The 20,207-nt window shown below is 41.7% G+C and overlaps 1 protein-coding gene across 2 annotated transcripts in view; it reads left to right on the top strand.

Annotated features, from left to right (window-relative positions):
* DENND5B (DENN domain containing 5B) overlaps nt 1-20,207 on the top strand; it is a 198,461-nt gene that overhangs the window by 162,953 nt on the left and 15,301 nt on the right. For both annotated transcript variants that reach the window (XM_082257218.1, XM_082257217.1), the window contains 5 exons: nt 3,702-3,823; nt 7,313-7,458; nt 11,471-11,589; nt 14,792-14,979; nt 20,090-20,172. In XM_082257218.1, the coding sequence (XP_082113344.1) occupies nt 3,702-3,823; nt 7,313-7,458; nt 11,471-11,589; nt 14,792-14,979; nt 20,090-20,172 (658 nt within the window). The remainder of the gene's footprint in view (nt 1-3,701; nt 3,824-7,312; nt 7,459-11,470; nt 11,590-14,791; nt 14,980-20,089; nt 20,173-20,207) is intronic.

Below are 20,207 nucleotides of genomic sequence, written 5' to 3'. Positions count from 1 at the left end.
GTCTGATAAATGTGTGGGAACAGAAAACGACCAGACTTTCTCGGATGGTCGGGGCCAGATAGTTCTAGGGACGCCTGGTTCAGATCCAGTCAGCGCCAGTGGTCCTAGAAATTCTAGGCTGGCCTCGTCAAGCCGGCCTGGCCGACTTGGACATGCTAGTCGCAGACGTTCCGTGGGAACTTCGTCTCAGGGAATGTCTGTGGTCTCAAGGACCAATTTACCATTGTTCTTTACAGTCGCTGGCTTTAATGGCCTGGCCATTGAGACCCAAGTATTGAAGGACAGAGGGTTGTCAGCTTCAGTCATTCCTACCCTTATTAAAGCAAGGAAAGCGACTTCCAGCAAGGTCTATTATCACACATGGAAGACTTGTATTGCGTGGTGCGAATCTTTAGGATTTCCTCCATGTACCTATTCGGTGACTCGAATATTGGCTTTTTTACAAAAAGGGGTTGAGCAGAAACTAGCCTTGAGCACCATCAAGGGTCAAGTTTCAGCATTAGCAATCTTCTTTCAGAAACCTTTAGCTACCAAGTCCTTGGTGCGGAATTTCATCCAGGGGGTGCGGCACCTGGCTCCACCAGTCCGCACGCCCTTACCGCCCTGGGATCTTAATTTGGTTTTGTCGGTTCTACAGAAACCTCCCTTTGAAAACATCAGAGAGATTCCCTTGCTTACTTTATCCCAGAAGGTGGCCTTCTTGGTGGCTATCACTTCCGCTCGCAGGGTGTCAGAACTGGCCGCATTATCATGCCAGTCCCCATACCTAGTGATTCATAGGGATAAGGTAGTACTTCATCCTAAGCCATCCTTTCTTCCTACGGTGGTTTCAGATTTTCATCTGAATGAAGATATTGTACTACCTTCCTTGTGTCCTCAGCCCAAGCATCATCGGGAACATGCGTTGCATTCCTTGGATGTGGTTCGGGCAATCAGAGTATACCTGAAAGCTACGGAATCATTCCGTAAGACGGATTCACTTTTTGTGATCACGGATGGCCCCAGAAAGGGTTTGCCTGCATCTGCCGCGACCATTGCCAAATGGATTAGACAGACGGTGGTACAGGCTTATTCTATTAAGGGTCAGAGTCCTCCGTTCCCTGTTAGAGCGCACTCCACTCGAGCGCTCAGTACTTCCTGGGCCTTTCGCCATCAGGCGTCAGTGGTCCAGGTATGTAAGGCGGCCACCTGGTCGTCGGTACATACCTTTACAAAATTCTATAAAATTGATGTGACGGCATCGGCGGATGCCTCATTTGGCCGCAAGGTTTTGCAGGCCGCAATTTGAGGAGACCGGTGGTCTACCTCGAGTTTTTTTCTGTTTGAAAAATTTCTTTTTTGTTGAGTCTCATCATTAAGGATGAGCATTGTAAACTTCTAGTTGGCACCGGTTGGGCCTTCTAGATTGGGATTTGATTTCCATTTTCCCACCCCTCATTTGTGATACTGCTCTGGGACGTCCCGAAGGTGCTGTATCACCGAGGACTACGTCTGTCAATGAGCGATAGAGAAAAATGGATTTTTGTAAAATCTTACCGTAAAATCCTTTTCTCTTAGCTCATTGACAGACGTAGTCCCCGCCCCTCTGTTTTGGAGTTGGGTTGGGTTAAAATCTCTAAAGACTGCTTTTTGACATAACTGATTTGCTGAGGCAGAGAGAGAGAGGATATACCCTCTGGGACTGCCCCTAGGGTGTGGCCAGAGCTTTTTAATTTCCTGTCTAGTCCTGCTCCTGTGGAGGCAACATAACCCGAAGGTGCTGTATCACCGAGGACTACGTCTGTCAATGAGCTAAGAGAAAATTTTACGGTAAGATTTTACAAAAATCCATTTTTTATGCCCCATCAGTCAAATGTAAATCCAGAACCCTTGGCCTATAGTGCATATAAAGCTATTTTTTCCAAACTGCGTACAACTGTTTCAGCCTTTTGACCATTATCAGTGCAGTGTGCAATTTTTTTTTTTTTTTTATTTTTTTTTTACATCTAGCAAAAATCATGCCTGTTGCATGTATTTTAGGTGACATTTTCCAATGTTATTCATGCATTAAGCAGTATAAGAGCTAAAGTAGTTAACACCATCCATTCAGTAAGTACCACTAGCTACATACAGGAGTAAATAATTAAGGCATCAGATCAAAAAGTAGTTACCAGCATGGATTCTCGACCTGTCACATTGCTTAAAATGAAATGATTTCTAGATAATGAAATGTTTATAGTGATAATTATGTCTGGCCTTAGTATGAGGGAAGCTTGGAGGGGGGGGGGGGGGGTGAAATGGGTATACTGGCCTCCTTCAGGGGGTGGTGTATGGTACTGGTTTAAATTAGCAATACATTCCAGGTACATTAAAACAAAATATGTTTTTACAGTCATTTCTCCTTAGAAAGCGGTCACAGCCTGAATAGAGTAGAAAAACCTATCCCATACAAGCATGCTGCAGAGAAGGACCCTTGCTCTCTTTGTGGAAGCAGTCTGCAGAGGTCCTATATGCTCCCTGTTGATTCATACCTACAGTAGTACATTTAAATCGGGCTTGCCGGACTTCTGCAGATAAACATAGCATTCTTGCAGGGGACAGTCTTTTAAATGTAGGGAGTGTTGTATATCTAAAGAAAAAGAACTGTAATAGATTGCACAGCTTTTTTTTTTTTGGTGCGTTTTTATAATTTGTTTAGCTGAGTTCAACCAAAGTTTCATGTGAGGTTTAAAGTTGAACTCTGGCCAAGACTTCTTTTTACTATTTGTATGTAGAAAGCTTAGAACCGCTGTTGGATTTCTATTGCTGTCTGCTCCCCTGCTGGATAGGTTCACCCTCTCCATTTGCCCTGGTGACCATTGTCACAGGTAGAGATAGTGATGGGAAACCCAACTTTCTATCACTGTCACCAGTACCAGAAGTACAGAGTATACCAGTTCTAGTGATAGCTGCCAGAGGTGACATTTCTACTAACTTTTTTGGAGACACTTGCTTCCTTTGTTTGGTTCTCAAGATAGGAAGTGAGGAGAAATCTCCCTAGTAGGATCACATAGAACACTAAAGCCTGTCAGTGGTTTTAACCCTTCTGTATTCTATCAAGAAAAACAAATTTTGATTAAGCAGTGTTAGACTATCACTTTTGTATGTAGTGACTATTTAATGTTACATTTATTACTTAATATGTGTGTTATATTACCTTAATATGTGTGTTAATTTCGTTTTTCACATGTACATGAATAAATTATTGACGTGTCACCATATACAGCCGCAGTATCATTTTATCAAGAAATAAGCTTCATCTTTTATCAAAGCAGCCATTGAGCTCTCCAGTTACCTTTGCCCAAACTGAGCTGATGTCCTCCATCTCCTCTCTCCCAGTGATCAGACTGTACTTTGTACCTTTGTACCAAGTTATAAGGTAATAGACTGCAACTGGGGCTTACCAGTGTTGAGCATTTGTGAACCAAGCCAAAAACTGCACAGGTGCCAGTATTTACATGACTGTCATCTCTGTGTTGGCATCCCAGTGCAGTAAGTTGATGGTGACCCTGAATGATGCCTGGGCACAAATGGTGTCCTCCCTTCTGGAGAGAAAAGTAGATGAAGGTATTATCAGGGGGGAAGTACTATGATTTCAGTGAGGGGGGGCTAGTAAATACATGGCATGTGAACTTGCACCGAACATAAAAACATCTGCATTAACCAATTGATACATTTTACAGGAAGCTGTACAAACGCTATGCCTTCCTGCGTTGCGAAGAGGAGAAGGAGCAGTTCCTGTATCACTTGCTATCTCTGAATGCCGTGGACTATTTCTGCTTCACCAGTGTCTTCACCACCATCAGTATGTCCTTCGAGATTACCTCTGCTTGGCTTGCATTTACTGTCACTCTTTGCAGTTCACCTTGAAATGTCTATTCGCTGACCTTCAGACTTATTGTTCTATAGAAATGTACATATTACCTTACCAGCCGCCAACCTAACCTGCTCCCTAGACGTGTGTTCATTAGTGCAGGGTGTTGTGGAATTTTAAATCATGGCCTTCGAGATGAGCTTCTGCTTCATTCTTCAGATCTATGAATAGGTTCGGCCAAGGGAAGCCATTAAGTCACCTAGGTTGTTATCCTCCGTCATTCTAAGTACGGTATTTAGGATTGATTGGTACATTAAAGATAATGTATAGTTTTGCTGCGTGACTGATTCTGAGGCTGGAATTGTCTCAGACACAGAATTGAGAGGTTGTTATAGGGCACTTACAGCCTCCAAACAGAAAAGGAAGCAATTCTTAACTAGTATTAAATAGAGGGGTCCCTGGTCATGTTTTAGAAAATAGTGCATCTGACTTATAAGGTGGAGACCAGTGGTTATGTAGTAATCCACATGAACAAGAATTCTTCTGTTAGGCCCAATTGAATTTACGTTGAAATTCTCTAAATATATTTCAGGTGCAACAAGGAACATGCAAAGGCTTACATTAATTTTTATAAAGCAGCAGCAGCCTGAGTAAAAGAGCCCATCCCCAACGCTATACTGCAGAGAAGGACCTTTGCTCTCGGTGTGGAAGCAGTTGTCTCTCTGCGAAGGTCTGGAACACCATGGGCTGAGTTATGTTGGCCATACACTAGCCAAAACATCGTTCAAACTTATTTTCGAAAAACTAAAAATCGGGCGTGAGAGCAGATGATCGTGCCATCATGTAATGACCGAATTTCGAACGATAAATCGTTCAATAGACGTTTTTCGTTCATTTTGTCACATATACCTAGTGCAAACAGTTTGACCGAGAGAGACATTAACCTTTCAATGTATCGTTCATTCGGCAGAATTTTCCAAACTGTTCCTTCGATTTTTCGGCTCTGAAAAGTTAAACGATTTTCTATATGTGTGGTTCCAAGGTTGCAGCTTTATTTGATCTCATATCCTGCGCACTTCTTTCACATACACAGATTTTCTATATGTGCCCATTAACTAGACGAAAAAGGAACGATTGGACCAAATGACAGATTTTCGAATAATTTTTCGGCTAGTGTATGGCCAGCATAAGACCGAAAGTTCTGCCTCCAAAAAAGCTTGTTTCCTCTTGATGGTAGAGCTCTAGCTGTACCTCAGCAGAGAGACTACTGCTTCTACACAGAGAGAAAGGGTTCTTTACTGCAGCATGTTGGTGTGGTAGGCTGTACTACACAGACTGGGGCTTTTTAAAAAAAAAAAAAAAAATACAGACTTTACACATTCTTTTTTTTTTTTTTTGTTTTTTTTGGCGCGGAATGTGTTTAGCTGATTTCAGCTAAAGTTTCAGTTGTGCTTGTTTTAGTTGTATTCAGTTCTCCGGTTCTCATGCAGCTAACCATCTAGCAAAGAAGACCTAGTTTGGCTTTTTTAATACTCTGTACAAAGAGCGGTTAGTGATGTGATAAATGCATTAACCCATAGCAATCGATTCGATTTCATTGATCCTAAACTAAAAACATATTTAACCTTCTGAATACAGTATATTAACATTCACGGACACAAGTCCCTAGCTGAGCAAAAATCTTTAATACCCATAAGCCCAGGCTAAATTTAGCAGCACTCCCATGCGTCAAGCAACTTGACAATAACTAATTTGCGTACTGAAATTCTATTTTTTATTTGGTTAACTGTTTTAATAAAAGCCTACATTTTGAGAAACCATCCTGATCATCAGCGGAGACCAGAGCTGTCCAGTGTTTACTTGAATTATGAGCCAACAGAAAAGTATGACATTTTTTAACTTCTCCCTCTTACACGGCTTCATGATGCTGGGGACTGTTAATACGCAGATTGTGGACAGGATGGGATGGGTCTTCTTTCCACTATTTAAAGTGGTTGTAAAGTCACATCTATTATCCTCTGTTTTAGGAACATATTAAATACAGGGTGGGTGTGGTTTTTTTTTTTTTTTTTTAATTATAAAGCTAAATACCTTCTTTGCATAGTTATGCTGTGTGGTCACATGTCCTCCCTCTGCGCTCCTTCTCGAGCTAAGGGGTAGAGTGGGAGGGGCTGAGATTCCCCTCTTGCATATGCAAGCTAGCAGAGGGGAGGACAAGTGACTGCAAAGCAGAGCTGGGCAAATAAGGTAGCTTTATAATTAAAAAAATACACACACACTGTACTTAACAAGTTCCTGAAACAGAGATAATAAAAGTATATTAAAAATGTTACTTTACACTTTACTAAAGTGGGGGATCAGCTGCAGCAGAATACTCAAGGCAGGAGGAGAGTGGAGGGGGGAAGGAGATTGGCTTCACAGTTCACACACAGACTACAGAAATGACAGGGAGAGGGAGGGTAAGTGGGGGAGATGCAGAGACCCTGAATACACGGCAGGATGACTGAGGCATGTAATCTGACCATGCTGTCGGGGATCAGCAGCCATGATAAGCGTGGTCAGTACACACATGGGAACCCAGGAACAGGCAGGATTAACCAGGTATTGTACAACATAGAAAGGGACAATTAACATGGCAAGAACACTTTATCTCATGTCCTAAACGGAACAGGAGATTTTTTTTTTCTAGGGTGCACACAGAAGGAAATTGCTTAATGTGGCTGTAAGGCTGGCCATACATTATAACATTTTCTTATTCATTTTCCTTTAGATTTACTTTCAACTTTTTAGTACAAGGGCCTGCCTGATTGCATACAAATTAAAAATGTTTAGGTTATTGTATGATTTTGGTAAATCTAAAGGAAAATTGAATAAGAAAACTGTGTAATATACAGTATGCCCAGGCTTACAGCCACTTTAATAGCTATAAGTTTAAATAGCTTTGGTCCCCACTAATGCTTAGAAATAAAGCTTGGTAATCATGTGATCACTGTCAAGCAATTTCCTTCTGTGTTCACAGCGAGCACAAGTACAGGGTGGCAATGCAGGAACATAACTGGGGGATAGGGACAGAGCATTGTCACCCTTTAAAAAAAAAAATCCCTGGTGATTCTGCCTTAATGGTCCTTGTTAAGGCACTTCTTGTTAAATGAGAAGCTGCAGGTTTAAAAAGATTACAATTGAGTATTGGAATTCCATTAGCATGCTAAAGATTATAGTTTGCAAATTAGTCACAGAAATATTGTCAGATTAGGTGACCTTCCCAGATTTGGTCAAGACATCTACAGGTCAATGCCTTCTGGTTCTGAAGGGGTTAATGCAATTTGCTTGTCATCATTGCTCTGCCTTGTGAAAGAAGATGGGTTGTGTAATTCGGACACCGAAGGATGTGTTTTTACTGACCCAATTTCTCGAACACGTGCAGCCACAATGCTCATTGCAATTCCTCTTCTGATGCTGATATGATTCTCTGCTCCCCAGTGATTCAATACCGAGCTGTGATTATTCCCATCAAGAAGCTGAGCAATGCCATCATCACATCCAACCCTTGGATCTGTGTCTCTGGTGAGCTGGGAGACACGGGCGTAATGCAGATCCCCAAAAACCTGCTGGAGATGACGTTTGAGGTATTGCTTCCATATATGATTTAAAGTGGACCATTCAATAAAGTTTTCAAGTCCTGAATCAATTCCTAACATGTAACAATATACAACAATCGTATATAGGTGTGTGTGTGTGTGTATGTATATGTGTATATATTTCAGTTTAAGAAAAGTTATGTAATTTGCCATAAAATGTGATCTGATATTCATCTAAGTCACAACAATAGACAAAGACAATGTGCTTAAACTGAGAACAGACAAACTATTCAAATTTCTTGTGTCAACACACCTAGAAATCATTCACTTTAATTGAGGAAAAAGTAAGTGAACCCATAAACTAATTACTTCCACAAAGGCTAATTGGAGTTAGCAGCCATAAGTTTGCAGGTGTGGTTTAGAACTACTTTGATTGATAAAAGACACTCAAACATTTTAAGATTACTGTTCATAAGAAGTATCAGCTGATGTGAACCGTGCCTCACAAAAAGGAGCTCTCTGAAGACAAATAATCAAGATTAGTTGATCTGCATAAGGCTGGAAAGGGATACAAAGCAAAATAAAAAAAAAGTGGACAGGAAAAGATCAGTCAGAGGAAATCTCATCAGATCAGTGCAAGCCGCGGCTTCAGGATCCGCGGCATGCATGGGTCTGATGCCTTTCTGTTAAAATACTAAGCAACCCAGTGGGGAATGTTCAATATGAAATGTTTCCTTAGATGAACTGAGAAACTGACCTGTTAGACTGGGTAATAAATACTTTGCGAGTGGTCTGATAGACTCCTCCTGCGGTCACCATATCCCTACTTTTGTTAAAACCGTTGCCTTTCAGCAAACTTCTCCCAACTCCTCTGGTTCTGTGATATCGATCACTGCTGCCTGTGACTTCCTGTTTGCACTGAAAAGCCTCCCAATTGCATGATAGGAAAGCACAGAAGTGGAGCATGGATAGTGTGATATCGTTTTTTAAAATTTATTGATCGATAAAACATATATCCACCCCCCCCCCATTTTATATCTGCTTACAATAAATCCAAATAAATAAGTGTATAAGTACTGCCAGTACTCTGCCCGACTATGCCACTCCGCCCACTCCCGGTACATACACAGCCTCCAATATGAAACCCCGGCTTGGTGGTGAGAGCGTCTGGCGTCTCCTAGGTTACGGCGTGCTTACGTCTGACGCGTTTCGTCACAAGGACTTCGACTGAGGGCGTCTAAGTCCTTGTGACGAAACGTGTCAACCAGTCAAAAGGACTCCCACAGCACAATGCAGAATCCTCAATGAGGTAAAGAAGAAACCACAGCAGCTAAAGGCTTGAAGACATCACTGGAACTGGCAAACATCCCTGTTCATGAGTTGACCATACAAAAGTCTTTGAACAGGAGGGCAAAACTCCACGGATATGGCCACTGCTCCCAAAAAAAAAAATAACATTTCTGCACACCTTAAGTTTGCCAAAGAGCACCTTGGCAAACTGCAGCGCTACTTAGAAATTTTGTAGAATGATGAAACAAAAGTTGAATTGTTCCAGAAGAATACTTTATGGACACCGCTTACCAACATCAAAACATTATCCCAATGGTGAAGTATTGTGGAGGGCACATCCATGATTTGGGCTTGATTTGTTCCTCAGGGCCAGGACCACTTGCCATCCTCAAAGGGAAAATCAATTCCCATGTGAATCAAAATATCCAACAGGATCATGTCAGGGTTGGCTGTCGACGAGCTGAAGCATAGTAGAAGCTGGGTGATGCAGCAGGACAATGATCCTAAGCATTGAAGTAAATCCACAACAGACTATATCTTCATAAAAATAAAATGTACCTTTTGGAGTGGCCAAGATCTTAAAGTGATACTAAACCTAAAAAATTGTTTTACCTTCATAACCAATTCAGACTTTAGTAACACTTTAATCCCATGGATATGCTGTGGAATGACCTTGAGCTGTTCACACCAGACATTCTACAAATGTATCTGAGCTGAAGCAGTTTTGTAGAGCGGATGAAAGATGATCATAAATTCCACCTGAACATTTTGCAGGTCTGATACCGGTCAGAGATACCAAAAGCACTTGCTTGAAGTAATTTCTGCCAAAGGAGGTTCAACCAACTTTTAACTTTGATTCACTTACTTTTTCCTCCAGCACCGTGAATGTTTAATGAGTTTGTTTAATAAGGACGTGAGTAATTTAGGATTGTATGTGTGTTATCAGTTTAAGCACATTTTGTTTGACTGTTGTGACTTGGATGAGAATCGGATCAAAAGTCATTCCAAGTGGTTCACATACTTTTCCACACACACACACACACACACACACACACACACACACACACACACTTTTTTCTCAGAGAAAAGGTGCAGGAACTCCCCCTTTTAAATCTTCTTATCTCCGCTCCCATATCCACCTCTGGGCAACATCCCTTGGTTCCGCCCCCTACATTCCTCTGAGCAACACTCCTTGGATCCCCTCCCTACCCACCTCTGAGCAACTTCCTATGGTTCCACCTCCCATTATCGCCCCTTTTTAGAGAATATAGAACCAAGTAACATTTTACGGTGATAAGTAATTTGTATGGAATTTGTTAACAACAAGAAAAGTAGTAAAGTAGATCCCCTGCAGTCAGCAGCAATAGATCCTTTCCAACGAAAATAGATTTTTTTCCAGCTAAAATGGATCCCAACAACAATAGACTCGGCAGCAACAACAGATTTCCCAGCATCAATAGACTCTCCAGCAGCAAACAACTATAGACCACTTCCTCAACAATAGTTCCTCCACCAGCAATAGATCTCCCCAACAATAATAGATTGCCACAAAAATAGATGCTCTTCAGCAACAATAGATCCTCAACAGTAGATCCCTTCCAGTAACAACTAAACCCCACCAACAACATAAGCCACCCCCCCAGCAGCAACAATGACCTCCATCATGCAAAAATAGATCCCCCTCCTGGAACGATAGAGCCCCCCAGCAGCCAGCATTAACAGACCCTCCAGCACCCATTGCCATTACATACATTCACTGCTGGAGGTGCCGGAACTGCGTTCCCGCTGAAAAAAAGCCATATATATATATATATATATATATATATATATATATATATATATGTATGTATGTATGTATGTATGTGTGTGTGTGTGTGTGTGTGTGTGTGTGTGTGTGTGTGTGTGTGTGTGTGTGTGTGTATATATGTATATATATGTATATATGTATGTGTGTGTATATATATGTATATATGTATGTGTGTGTATATATATGTATATGTGTGTGTGTGTGTGTGTGTGTATGTATATGTATATATGTATGTGTGTGTGTATATGTGTGTATGTGTATGTATATATATATATATATATATATATATATATATATATATATATATAATGTGTGTATATATGTGTGTGTGTGTGTGTGTGTGTATATATATATATGTGTGTGTGTGTGTGTGTGTGTGTGTGTATATATGTATATAATGTGTGTGTGTGTGTGTGTGTGTGTGTATGTATATATATATATATATATATATATATATATATATATATATATATATATATATATATATATATATATATATATATATATATATATATAATGTGTATATATAATAGTGTGTGTATGTTTGTATGTACATAGAAAGTCACAATGTGAGAGGCTGCAGTATGGGGCTCATCTGTGTCAGACATTTGTGAACACAGGCAAGAAATGCAAAGGCACCAGGATTTACATGAGCCAGCTTCTAAGAAATTGGTGAACATTGTAGCAAATCATAAAGTTAGAGGCTTATCTGTGTTAGACATTTTGTGATCATAGCCAGAAAATAAATACTACCAGTTGATAACGTTTTTTTTTCTTGCCTCCACTTTAAAATGAGTCTCAAGGACAAATAAAGGGGCGAATCTCCCCAGCAGGGACACAGACTGCAAAAAAATGACAGAGGTTTTAGCCCTACCACATTCCATCTAAAACTACATGTATAAATGTATTTTTGTTATGTGCATTTAAGCATGTTTGTATATCAATCATTTCTCTATCATTCAGTGTCAGAATCTGGGCAAGCTCACAACAGTCCAGTTGGGACATGACAACTCGGGACTTTTGGCAAAGTGGCTGGTGGACTGCGTCATGGTCAGGAACGAGATAACAGGACATACATACAAGTAAGCAATACATTGATCTGATCCTTTGTCAGCCGTGGGGTTGGGGTAAAGGCTGCTGCCTGCCTATCTCTAGGTGCTTATGGAATGTGTTTAAGAAATACACAATTCCATATAATTTCTTGTGCTTGAAAGGTACAATAAGTCTCACCTTCAGGTTATACTGCCACCTATAGGTCGATTGAACACTTTCCAACAAAAAAAATAAAAGTAAGCCAACCCTGGATAACCTCTTCCACTACCAGCATACCTACGTTTTTTTTCTAGTGTCCTAGGAGGAAAAACCTTTTTCTTCATCTCTGCTGGGAAAATACGAACTTATTTTGCTAGCATAATTTTTTTTCTTCAATCATTACTTTTTGTTCATAGCTGTTAAAGCTGGTCTGTTCAATTGCAGCATTCCAGCATGACTGCCCACAGCCTGGCTTATTTACTGCCGTGTCTGGACTTCACTGGACTAGACTTTTTTTGGGGATAGCCTGGAAGTGACCACCTGCCACTGGGTTCTGCGTAGGGCACTTTTCAGATTCTGTTGTGGTAAAAAGGTAGCTGCAGCGCTTTACCCAGGTCCAGAGGTATTGGCATTGCCTCAGCAATTGCCTTGTCCCTAAAGACGTACTCTGTTACTCTGTGAGCGAGCCAGTTGGCTAAACATTAGAAGCTGCCTCAAGTAGATAGGTTGTTTTCCAGCTTTTACCTTGACATGGATTAAACAATGATTCCAGGCATGGATATTTTATACATAGCTACATACAGCGGGTAAAATAAATCTTGAACACATTACCATTTTTTTAGGTAAATCTATTTCTAAAGGTGCTAATGACATGAAATTTTGATTAAATGTCAGTAACAACCTATGCAATCCATACATAGAAAGAAAGAATGAGAGGTCCAAAATGGGATGGAAAGCCAAGACCCCAGCTGAAATATATCAGTAATAGAAAGCAATTCTGCCCCTTGTCAGTGCGAATTAATATCAGCTGGTTCATTCTCAACTGATTGCCTATAAAAAGGCATCTCATTACCAAGGTGTTACACAAGAAAAATCTCATGATGGGTAAAAGAGCTCTCTCAAGACCTTTGCAACCTTATTGTTGCAAAACATACTGATGGCATTGGTTACAGAAGGATTTCTAAACTTCTGAATGTTCCAGTGAGCACTGTTGAGGCCATAATCTGAGATTGGGAAGAACGTAATTTTACCATAAACTGGCAACGACCAAATGCATCTCGCAAGATTTCTGACACAAATGAAAAAAAGATCAGAAGAGTTGTCCAAGACCAAGGACCACTTGTGAAGAGCTTCAGAAAGATCTGGAATTAGCAGGTTTCATTGAAGCTCATTTAAACTTTGCTGAACAACATTTAGACAAGCCTGTGAAATACTGGGAGAATATAGTCTGGTCAGATGAGACCAAAATGTAACTCTTTTGTATGCCATAATACACACCATGTTTGGTGGGCTTTGCAGCAAGACAATGATCCCAAACACAAAGCCAAGGAAACGTTTCGCTCAATTGGTTTCAAAGAAAGAGAAAATAAAGCTGCTAGAATGGCCCAGCCAATCACCTGACTGGAATCCCATAGAAAATCTATGGAAAGAACTAAAGATCCAAGTTTATAGAAGAGCCCCATGGAACCTTCCAGATTTGAGGACTGTTCGTGGGCCAAAATCACACCTGAGCAATGCATGAACATAATTTCTCCATACAGGAGGCATCTTGAAGTTGTCATTGCCAAGAGAGGATTTTGTATAAAGAATAAAATACATTTCAGTTGGCCTTTTTTCAATACTTTTTTTCCCTGTGTCATTCCAATTTTATACACATAACCTAATTTTTGAACCTATTTGTTTTTGTTTTGTATGTATGGATTGCATTGGCTGTTACCAACATATGGTAAAAATTGAATGTCAATAGCACCTTTGCAAATCTATTTACCTAGAAAAAAGCTGACATATTTAATACTTCACCTGCTGTAGGTCTGGCTTGGACTAATGTAACTACAGTGGGTACGGAAAGTATTCAGACCCCCTTAAATTTTTCACTCTTTGTTATATTGCAGCCATTTGCTAAAATCATTTAAGTTCATTCTTCTTCCTCATGAATGTACACATAGCACCCCATACTGACAGAAAAACACAGAATTGTATTAGATCAAAAGGGGGCTTCTACTAAATACTGAGCAAAGGGTCTGAATACTTAGGACCATGTGATATTTCAGTTTTTCTTTTTAATAAATCTGCAACAATGTCAACAATTCTGTGTTTTTCTGTCAGTATGGAGTGCCATGTGTACATTCATGAGGAAGAAGAATGAACTTAAATGATTTTAGCAAATGGCTGCAATATAACAAAGAGTGAAAAATTTAAGGGGGTCTGAATACTTTCCGTACCCACTGTATGTATATACTGTACTGGGTTTGTGCCCCTGGAAACTGGGTATCACTGAAGTAGACTCTGCTACTCAAGTGATCTTCACTTTTTTTCTGGTTGCCAAGCACTTGCACTTCTTCCTATTGAACACAGGAGGTCGCCACTTGGCATGGTGCCATTGAGAGAATGTTCCCAAAGAATGCAAAGTGTTCTCTGATTGGATGAGGTGGAGAGGCAAAGCCGTGTGGTGACATCACATTTTCCACCCTGTGCAGTCAGAATACTTAGCTTTAATACTTAACTTTGTGCAAAGTGGCTGACCTCCTGTGTTCATAATGCATCTAAACCCAAAAACAAAAATAAAACATATTGCAGCTAACCATTCCTTAGATGTGGTGGCTGCATTCGTTTTTTCAGCATACAACTGTTTCTGCATGTACAGTAAATTACTTGTTGATTCTCCAGAAATCCTGTGCCCTTGAAACTTCCTGTGGACTGGACTGAGATCTCAAACAATGTTATCATTTTTCTCGGTTATCTTCCTTCTGTGGACTACAAAAGGACGAAGGAGGTGTTTGTAGTCCAATATAGAAGAGCAGCATTAGGAGATCCATGCTGCTCCTTCATAGATACAGGGCCAGTGAGGGAGTGCTGGCAAGAAAGTGTGGTCCACCAGGTGAAAATATAGGAACAAAGGAAACTAATGCAGCCACCACATCTAAGCAGCAAAATACTACATTTTTATTTTTGGGTTTAGATATGCATGAAGGCTGCCAGTTATCCATGTCTGATTCAGCTGTTACTGAAAGTGATATCTCCCCTTCTTTCCAGATTCCCGTGTGGCCGTTGGTTAGGAAAGGGGGTGGATGACGGAAGCTTAGAAAGAATCCTCATCGGTGAACTGATAACCCCAGTATCGGATGATGATCTCGGCAAGCAAAGCCGTACTCCTCCTCAGCAGAAATCCCCCACAGTGGCTCGTAGGCTAAGCATTACCTCCCTCACTGGAAAGAGCAGCAGTAAGTAATGTTTGTAGAATAATTATTTACTGGAGAAGGAATTTGTATGCAGGGATTTAAAGTAGTTGTAAAGCTTCAATTCATCAAACAGACCACTTGCATGTCATTACATTCTTTTAGGTAATTCATGTCATTACATTTTTTTTTTTTCCCTGGTCATGTGACTGCAATTTGCTGGTGGGCATGTTACTTATCAGCACTTGCATCACTCTCATAGGTGCCATATGCCTGCTGGGACCTGCATTTTATTAACCACTTCAAGACAGGGCACTTACACCCCTTCCTGCCCAGGCCAATTTTCAGCTTTTAGCACTGTTGCATTTTGAATGACAATTGCGCAGCCATGCAACACTGTACCTACACCAAATTTGTCACCCCCCCCCCCCCCACTAATAGAGCTTTCTTTTGGTGGTATTTGATCACCGCAAGGTTTTTCCTTTTTGCTAAACAAATAAAAAAAAGACCGAAAAGTTTGAAAAAAAAAAACGTTTTTTTGGTTGTTATACAATCTTGTAAATAAGTTTTTTCCTGCACTGATGAGGCTGCACTGACAGGTACTGATGGGGTGGCACTGATAGGCGGCACTAATATGCAGCATTGGTGGGCACTGATAGGCGGCATTGATGGGCACTGATAGGCGGCATTGATGGGCACTGATAGGTGGCATTGATGGGCACTGATAGGTGGCATTGATGGGCACTGATAGGCGGCATTGATGGGCACTGATAGGCGGCACTGATGGGCACTGATAGGCAGCACTGATGGGCACTAATGGGCACTGATAGGCAGCACTGATAGACGGCACTGATTGGCACTGACAGGCGGCACTAATGGGCACTGATAAGTGGCACTGGTGGGCAATAATGGGCACTGGTGGGCGGCAATGATAGATGGAAATGATGGGCACTGGTGGGCAGCACTGATGGGGAGGGCACTGGTGGGCAGCACTGATGTGGAGGGCACTGGGGGGCTCCCTGAGCCCTGATTGCCATCCCTGGTGGCCATAGTAGGCATCCCTGGGGTCATGGGTGGGCATCCCTGGTGGTACTAGTGGCACCCCCCCCCCCCCCGAGGGTCTGGTACTAGTGGCACCCCCCCGAGGGTCTGCACTGGTAATAAATGATCTGATTACCAGTGCCGACCCCCCCCCCCCCCCCTGTCAGAGGAGCCGCCGATTGGCGCTCCTTTACTCGTGCCTGTCAGGCACGTACTGAAGAAAGCCGATCAACGGCTCTTCATGTTTACTATGTGACCAGCCGTGATTGGACACGGCTGGTCACATGGTAAAGAGCCTACGTCGGTAAGCTCTTTACCGAGATCGGAGATGCAGGGAGTCAGTGTGACACCTCGCACCACCGATCGCCGCTCTGCGCGTCATATGACGTCCGGTCGGGATAATACAACCACAATCCCGCCGTCAATCTGCTATAGGGCGGGCGGGATGTGGTTAAAGGTGTCGCAACCATCATTACAATGTTTCTCATGTAACACACAGTTAACTAACATAGCATGTTGTTAACTTGAATACCACCATACATAACACTCTATGCCCTCTTAATGGCATAATTTAGTGCATACGTACAGTTTAAAGTGGCTTTAAGGAAGTCAGTTGCACTATGGGATCCAGCCATTTTTTCACCACAAATCTGCATGCGGTGTAGGTGCTGAAATCTAATTACCATACCCATGGTTCATTTTAGGGGTTATATATTTCATATAGCCACACAGTAACAATTAAACATGCTCAACAAATCCAGAGTTACAAGCCATATACCCCAAGTCCTATGAAATGTTCCAAACATATCCTGTTGGGCATGAACATGCTTTTCCATGTGAAGCAAACTCCTAAAGTAGATTGTCGCCCAATAAAACTGTTCTTCACTTGGCTCGTCCCTCATGTAATGGACCTCCCTCGCTGTCTCTTGGGATGTCCAATGGCACACATCCCAGGAGGCAGTTTTACTGAGAGGTATTTGCCTGCCGTGGGATTCAGTATATGGGCAGATGTGCCATAGGGTATTGGGACCCAGCAGTGGCCTGTGGCATATTGACACACTGCAAGTATTAAGGTCCTAAAATAGCAGTGTTGTGTGTGCATGCACAGAGAAACCCCCGCTGCTGGATCTTAAAGATGCACATACAAGCATTCATAGATGTCCTCTTAAAGAGAAGTGTAGGATTTCAATTTAACAAACATATACTCACCTAGGTGGATGCAGCTTTAATCCGGTCCTGCTTCTGTCAGTAACTGCCTCTGTGCTCTGCCCATCTAGTGTTCACTGGCGCACCGGACTGTGGAGCGGGAGGGGGGCTGTCTCAGGCACTTAGCGGCATGCGCAGAGGCTGAGCCAGCTGCCTCTTAGGCATCTGGGTGGATAGTGACATTAAAGTCAGGATCCCTCTGGAGCCTGACTGACTGAGTGATATCAGCACACGGTCGGCTGAATCTGGGTCACAGGAGTGCAGACCCACAGAAGTAGGGCCAAAAGAGCTTTGTCCCTTTTAAGTTAGTGTTTACACTCAGTAAATGTGGTGAGTAGAGATGGGCAGAACACCCCCCAGTTTGGTTTGCGCCAGAACATTCGAACGTCGCAAAAGTAAGAAGGCGAACAACGCACCCCATTAAAGTCTGTGGGATCCGAACTGCAAAAATTAAAAGCCCCCCATGTTGAAGGCTTATATGCAAATTTATAGGGTATACAAAGGGTATGGGGATCTGGGTACTGACCAAAGGGACATCTATCAATGCAAAAAAATGTTTTTAAGCAAGATCGTTTTTAAATAAGCAGTGATTTAATGATGCTTAAAGTGAAACAATAAAAATGAAAAATTCCTTTAAATATAGTGCCTGGGGGTCCCCTTAGTCTACCCGTAAAGTGGCATATCTGTACCATGTATAAAACCAGCAAAAATGACATTTATAAAGGAAAATAATATTTTTCCTGCAAGCATTGTTTACAAAAAAGGCTTGGAGCCAGTCTGTATGATCAGGCCACAATTTAGAACAAGATTAGAGTTTTTTTGTATAAATTCTGGTGTCTGTTTCGCAGACCTAGGATAGAAGTAACCTGTGTGGAGAAAACTGGGATTTGGGTGTTGGTGGTGCCTTCACACCGTAACCCCATAGAGGTACTGTTGATAATTCAAGTAATGCCTGTGCATTGTCATGGAGCAAGTGGCTGATGCTGTGTTCAAATAACTCTGACTCCCCCATGCATGATGCTGGGGCTATAGCAGGAGTAGCTGTGAACAAGGAGGCAGAATAAGCTGCTCTGGATGCTGCCGTGGACTGTGCACTAGTCTCTGCTTGGGTGGTGGAGAATGAGGATGGTTTATTAAGCCAGTCCACCACCTCCTCTGCATGCTGTGGCTTGATTGCACGGGCAACATAACTAAACTGAGAAAATATTCACCTTTTCTTGTGGACACATACGCTGCTTGCTCCCTCACAGTGGCATGGAACGTCTGCCTCTCCTTGTTGGCCTCTCCCAGACATGATTTTTTTACAGAAATGTAATAGAGACTGGGAAATGTGTAATTGGATGCACTTTAGTCAATGGAAAGTGGTGTTGGGTGGATTTTTACTTGAGGACTGCCACTGACAGAAATGTCAAAACTAAAAAAAAATAAGAAACTGGAAAACGGCGCCGCAGTCAGAAAAACTGTGGCTCGCAGTTTAAAAAAAAAAAAAAGGGGGCCAGCTTGGAACAAAAAAAATAGCAGGCTGCAACCAAAAAAATATATACATTTTATACAGCATTAAATGTTATGTAATGCGGTCACTGCACTACACACAAACATACTGCAATATACTGCAGTAAAACTCCACTGACGCACTGCAATGTACTGCAGAAAAACTGCACTGACGCACTGCAATGTACTGCAGAAAAACTGCACTGACGCACTGCAATGTACTGCAGAAAAACTGCACTGCAATGTACTGCAGAAAAACTGCACTGACACTATACTGACACTTCAGTAAAATTGCACAGACGCACTACACTAATGATGCACTATCACTATATTCACACTACAATGATATTTTACACTCCCCAAAGAATCACTACAGCACACTAACTCTCTAGTAGCAAAGAACAGAGCCCTGTTCTATCTACAGTATTTCAATTCTAACATCACACTGCAAATTGTTCCTCTGGGAAGGAACCTTTTGTAGTGTGCGGGGTTGGTCTGAGCAGTGAGCTATGATTGGGCAAAGTCATCAAGACTTTCTCCAGTCATGGCTCTGACAGTGCTCTGTGCCCTGATTGGGCAAAGCCTTAATTCAGCCAACCAGAGCTTAGAATGCAATGTGTGGCGCGCAGTGCATTGTGGGTCGTTCGGCAGGCAAAACAAACGTTCGACTCCCTGCCAATTTGGGTCAGTCAGTATTCGGGCCGAACTTTTGCTCTGCTTGAACTGTTCGCCCAACACTAGTGGTGAGATTCAGGGATTTCCACCAGATCAGAATGAGTTTATAATCTTGAAACAAAGCTCTCAACACACCTGCTTGAACATTGGTCTCATAGGGTAGATGTTCAGAGCAACCTATGAATGTAAGAGAAGCTCTATAAACATCAATTTGAAACCACTGTAACCCAATAGCACACCAGTTTTTGACCTCTCTAAAATATATGCAAGAGGTCGGAACCTCCAATTTTAAGGCAACTGAACACCAGCTCGCAGCTGATGGCAATATTACGATGCTTACAAATGCACTGTTGGAGCTTTGGCCTTGGACCCTTTGCTAATTAGGAACAGCATCTGCTTCATGTTCTAAATTTTAAAAAGAATTTAGAAAGAATTTGCTGCAGGTCTTACTACTAAGAGTTTTGCTTGCACATCTTTGTAAATTCCCCCATTATGTTAATTTTCCCTGTTGATTTATTGTGTAATTGACTTTATAACTTTAGTAATTTGGCACAGGTGCAAATTGCACTGTATGACATAGGAATCACCCTTTGAACAAATCTGCTTAAAAGACGACAATACAATAATCTACAAGGGCAACCATATAAAACATTAAAAACTGTTTTTCTAAAGTTACATATTTAATGCTGAAAAATACAGTATAGTGTCTCTTTAATTTAGAGCTCTTCATCCTGTGTTACAGAGCCAAACGCCGGTCAAATCCAAGAGGGAATTGGAGAAGCTGTGAACAATATCGTGAAACACTTTCATAAGCCAGAAAAAGAGGTAAAATTGATATAGCAGTTTTGTGTTGTCAACGG

This window comes from Pelophylax lessonae (genome assembly GCF_965119305.1).
Source record: "Pelophylax lessonae genome assembly, chromosome: 4".
NCBI classification, from domain to species: domain Eukaryota; kingdom Metazoa; phylum Chordata; class Amphibia; order Anura; family Ranidae; genus Pelophylax; species Pelophylax lessonae.
The sequence above is the reverse complement of the archived record's forward strand: the minus strand, read 5'-3'. Positions and strand labels throughout refer to the sequence as shown.